The sequence below is a fragment of the Cystoisospora suis genome (assembly GCF_002600585.1).
Source record: "Cystoisospora suis strain Wien I chromosome Unknown contig_581, whole genome shotgun sequence".
NCBI lineage: Eukaryota > Apicomplexa > Conoidasida > Eucoccidiorida > Sarcocystidae > Cystoisospora > Cystoisospora suis.
In genome coordinates, this window is record NW_027153382.1 from 17,893 (window position 1) to 23,352 (window position 5,460).

Consider the following 5,460-nt stretch of genomic DNA (forward strand, 5'->3'; position numbering starts at 1 on the left):
CATTTCTAGTGATTGGAATGATGGGAATCCACTACGTCACTCGGCAATTGCCTTGCGTAGCATGTTATATTTGAAACTGTTACGATTCGGGGAGCGTCACCAGCTGGGTCTAGCATGTCTATGCATTTTCACCTGCAGCCATCCCTCGCTGCATTCCGCGCTCGCAAGTCAGTTTCGCAGCTGGACTTACCCGTCATCCACAGCACCCCCGCAGGCTTGCCGCCTGAAGCAATGTGACTGTTCTGAAACGAGCACGATACTTCCGTATACACTGGCGCACCCAGAGGGCCTCTTTACAAAGGCAGTTTCTCCGGTTCCACAGCGTCGTTTTTTGTTTCAGTTACACTGCCCGTTCTGGAAAGTTGTAAGTGCCCGTGTACACTCACTGCTGCACCGAAGAGCATCCACTCAGACAGACTGCAACCCCACCGGCGCCAATCCATGGGAACTACCACTATAGATGTGGTAGGGGACAAAGGGGGCTGTCGCCCGGCCATCCTGACAGCTCGGTGGCTGCATGGGCCGGGGGCCGCAGCATCCGTCTTCAAATGCTTTGGCCGTAACAGCAACGCTACGCTTGCCGGTACTCCCCCTCGTCTCGTGAGCTTCAGTATTCACCAGGCCTGCGTTTGATGCCATGAATACCAGTTAGACAGCTGCGTCGGGCTTCCCCACCTCGCGCAAAAGAGCTCGGTTGCGGGCACTCTCTTGTACACATGCAAAAAGAGTCGGGGACACACAAATCAGGGCTCTTGAACAAAAGGCACTATACAACTTCTCCCTCAGACGACGACACACGACATGCATACATCCCTTCTCTCCGTCAAAAAACGAGGGGACTTGAGTACTCCTGTGAGTGCGTCAGCACAACCCCGGTGCGCCATCCGTGGCACTTTGAACCTCGTAGAAATAGCACGAAGTATAGGGATTCCCAGAGAGGTGGTAAAAACACCGTACGCGCAGGAACCTCAGATCTCTGTTATATTCTTTTGCCGCTAACATCCAACAGCAAGACGCCAAGTCCATTCTGCTTCGAGTTACGACTCCTTCAGAAAATGCAAGAAAAAGAAAGTGCCGGGAGGCGCGGCCAACCGCACCGATTGCCAAGTACGTCTTCGTTTGTAACCCAAAGACTGCCTTCCGGCAAGCCCCAGAAACACAAACCACCCCAGGAGTTCGCCCCGCCCGTGCCAAGTCTCTGTGAGCCTCAGGTCCAGACGATCGGAATCCTTTCTTGCAAAAACCATCACCAGGTATCTCGCTCCCAGAGACTTCATGTTGAGTCTCCTCCCCCTCCATTCGGTAAGGCTGCTGCATCATCTGCGCCCGTGGAGTGCATACCATCTAGCAGGGACACCTCCCGCGGTCGAGTTTACACCGGAACATGTTTACTTCGTAACGTCATCCATGCGAGGGATCGCCTCCCGCACGCGGTGAACGAATTCCTTGCTCTTCTTCACGTACGGAGTAACGTATGGCGAAACTGAAGCGGCACACACCTTCTTGATGAAAGAAAGGCCAAACGCGAACCAGACGAAGCAGAACAGAAGGAAGTACATCGAGAAGAAGGAGGAAAGATACCCTATCGCCCACGTCACCACACAGCACTTGGCCGAGAACATGGCATTCTTCCACAATAGCACGTCCCGTACAGTTTCCAACAGGTTATTTACTTTTTCGTAGAAACGGTTCACAAGCGTACTGATGGTTCCACGGCTGACAACCTCGACAGGGCCATCTCCGCACGCCGGCGCGACGTCTAGCACACGGAACAAAAATCCCACAGCAAAGGGCACCAGCAGGAAGTAGCAACTCACCGAAAGAAGCGACCTGCGTAGCACAAAAACGAAGAAGTATACAAGATTGAACCCTAGAAATAGTGAACCCGAGGTAGTAGGGTTCTCCCACGAGAGCAGACGCGCAAAAGGGCCGTCGCAACCGCAAACAGGAGAGCCCGTACCCTGGCTAACCTTCGACATTTTGTCCCTGAAAATGGAACCAACAGCGGAATAAAAAGTGGAACGGAAGCAACCGCGTCTCACGTTACACACGCAAAAAACTAGCCCGTTCCGTCGATGTCACCGGATTCAGGAGACACCAACTCACACGGTCCATCAGCAACGGTAGAGCACGCGCAAACCTAGCACTCACGTCAGAATGATCTTGAAAGAATACCGTCGAAACACCTATTGAATTCTCTAGAAGAAGGCTGCCATAGGCGAAAAAACACGCAGGTCTACGCAGACAAGCGAGGCGACGCTCCAGCGCGACAGTTCAGAAACAGAACCGGTAGAGAAGAGCGCCGCGAAAGTACAACGGGATGGAGGTGCCACAGAAGCACCAACCAATCGGAAGGGAACCTTTTCCTCACGGAAGATCACTTTTCTGGCATTCCACTGCGCAGAACTGCGTCAGTCGTAATGAGATGAAATCGCCTTCTCTTTTGAATCAACGGAGTAACGCTGTGCCACTCGTCAGTTTCCCCGTGTTTCACCTCTCATCTCCCCGGTTGTGTGATGGCAGGGCATGCCCCTTTTCCGGCTTTCCCTGTCGAACTGACCTACAGTCTAAGTATCGCCAACTTGCGGCGACCGGCAACCTAGGGAGGCGCGTGCTCTTTCCAGGTGCAAAAGCGGTAGTACATCGACAAAGTGCTCTTTCGAAATGTTTGAAGAGCGGAGTGAGAGGACAGAAATTGCTTTTTCCGGACAAGCAGGGTACTCACTCCATGAATCAAAAGTCTTCGGAGCAGGGCCGCTCCCGGGCACCCGCAGAAGTGACACCGCTGTCAAGCGGTCGGACGAGCACGGAGTTAGCGATACTTTCCCTTCTTACAGTTCGGGAAGCTTAGTACAGAGACAGGAAAGCGGATCTCCAAACTTGGCGCCGTCAAATCGTCCGGTTGGGCTCTCCGCGGGCCATAGCAGTACATGAGAACAATGTACCTAGCCCTCCGGCTAAGGGTTGGTAGCGCAGAGTAAAGTCATCAGCTCCATCCCCGCCAGCGTAGGCCGCGAACGACTGGCTGTCACCTCGTGACCAGCTTTCTGCCGATCCTGCTGAGCACCTTACGTGGGCTGGAAATCTCCGTTTCTGAATTTCTGCTCCGCCTTGAGTTTAAGTGTCATCTATCGGCATGTGCTCGGGAGATGAAGCGCACTGAGTTCAAGGAAACAGGAAAACGTCCCGCCTCAACCTGAGCCCGCGTGCGAACGCACACAGCTGCCGGTCCCCTCGGCGACTGTGTGTGTGGCATCTGGGCGCAGCGTACACACGTGGCAGTGACTGCACACCTGCACCGCTGTACTAAGCTACAAATGTCCGGTTCATGCCTACCATACGAGCCTCACGTCTGAGCTGGGCCGGACGTGCAGTGCACGCCGTACCAGGAGACGTACACCGATTGTGATGGCGGCGTGTGCGGCTAGCTTGTCGCCTTGTGGGGGGACCTGTATCTGCGCACCTCTGGTATGTCCGGGAAAATTAGGGTTTAACAAAGGAAGAGTGAAAGCAGAAGAAACGGTAAAGTTTCGAGGAAAACGCACAGAAGTGTTCGTTTCTACAGCTTGTTGAAGGAAACAATTTCAGCGGACTGGACAAGACCGTAAGTTTCCTCATCCTCGTCTTCCTCTTCACCCTCCTCTTGCCGTTTATGCAGCTTTTCCAGCTGTTCGGACGTCATCCCCAACGACTCAATCTGGTCTACAATCTCATTGGTGTTGACGACATCATCCAGTATTGTACAGCAGAGCTGACAAAACACCGAACAAAGCACACAGAAACGCTTGGAGTGTCCGAGAAGTGTGCTGTGTGTTACACATGCAAATAGTATTACCAGCGAAGTGCTGCACCGCAAAAATAGCACAACCAATCGACGCACTGGACACGCACCGCTCAGCACAAAGGCCTTTGAGAGGAGGCCCCGCAGCAAGCTTCAGAACTACCAGCTGCCAAAGGATCTCTTGGCATGAGACGACTGCTGCCGGCAGCGAACTCGAAAGTGCAATCCGCGTTCTAGCAGCAGCATACACATGATGGCCCCCATCGACAAAAGTAGAAATGTTCACCCGCGTGCGGCCGGAAACTTGGTCGCCGTGTCCTATTTCCACGGAGTACAAGCCTTCGAACCTACCTGCAACTTGTAAAGACCGAAAGCAACAGGGACTTTCTTGACAGCCTCTCCCCACGTGACGCCCTCAATCTGGATTTGCTTGCACAGCTTCGCAACTTCATCAAGGTTGGTGTCCGCATCCGCAGGCTTCACTTCGATAACCAGAGAGGACTTGTTGATTACCTCCTTCTTCTTCTTTCCTCCTGCCTCCTTCTTCTTTGACTCGGCCAGCTTCTTCACTGCATCCTTGTCGTCGTCGCCTGACGATCACGATGCAACATAAGTGGCAACTCAACTGTTGGAGGGGCCGTACAGACCACAAGTATTTACCGCTACGGCGGAACCGCGTGCGTCTAGAGCAGCTTCCCTGGAAGCGACCAAGCGTGAGGAACCACAATTCACCTCTTGCGAGGGAGCAGGCCGAATGTGTAGCGCCCCCATGGCTTGGAATGGATGAAACTACGCGATAAAGCCTACACTTCGAGCCAGCGACCTTTCACCTCGCGCGACCAGTGTAACTGTCACTTTTTTCCGGAAGGGGGTAGATCGGGTTTCGACTCGAACAGTCCAATCGCAGAGCACGCGCAAGCACATGCCGACTTCAGGCGTAACATCTGACGTACGGCAACTGCCAAGCAAAACCCTCTGTCTCACCCGCCGCCCTGTAGACTCTAAGGAGAATCCAGAAAACAGCCGCGCCTACAAAAAGACACTCTCTCTCTACGATTCTCACTGAGAACACTCGATGCAAGCCGTCCCCAGCCCCCCTCATGACTAAAATGGAAATCTGTAAGAACACACCCTTTGAGGAGAGTCCGGAGGTCCGTGCCGTCAAGTTGGCAGCTATGTGGGATGCCCTCTAGCACACGTGTATGCTACTCACCGAAAAGATCAATGTCATCATCCTCCTCTTCCTTAGGCTTCTCAGTTTTCATTTGTCCCTTGGGCCACGACGACTTCTCGATTGCGTTGAAGTGGGCTATATGACGGTACCAACGGTGAGCGTCCTCGAACTTGGTGGCGCTCGGTGGTCCCAGCAGTTTAGAAAAAACAATAGCATCGTCCTGCGTTGCGTTGAAACCGGTGATGAAAGACCGTGTGGCGAGGTACTCGTTTAACTTCCCCACGCCGATGTCGCTCTTCAAGTTGCCAAACTCGGGAACAACCATCTTGGAGAAAAGGAAAAGAGATAGCGTAAGCAGAGCCGTTCGAACAAGGGGATTGATTCACACGGTAGTGAAGTATAAATGACCGACGGAGAGACACCGAGACCAATGTTGGAGCGCAGATCCTTGCCGCCAAAGAGTTCGAACAAAAAATCCTCCACCTCTCACCACCGACCCCCCCCC

General features: G+C 53.4%; 1 protein-coding gene across 1 annotated transcript; it reads right to left on the reverse strand.

The window, feature by feature from the left end:
- Positions 1-370: 370 nt before the first annotated feature.
- On the reverse strand, positions 371-5,417 carry CSUI_001466 (ef-1 guanine nucleotide exchange domain-containing protein). Its single transcript, XM_068061672.1, has 4 exons — positions 4,995-5,417; positions 4,133-4,371; positions 3,399-3,751; positions 371-3,159 (listed from the first exon to the last, which is right to left on the reverse strand). Exons 1-3 carry the CDS (start codon positions 5,278-5,280, stop codon positions 3,560-3,562), a joined length of 717 nt encoding a protein of 238 aa, XP_067926352.1. The 5' UTR covers positions 5,281-5,417; the 3' UTR covers positions 371-3,159; positions 3,399-3,559.
- Positions 5,418-5,460: the final 43 nt, after the last annotated feature.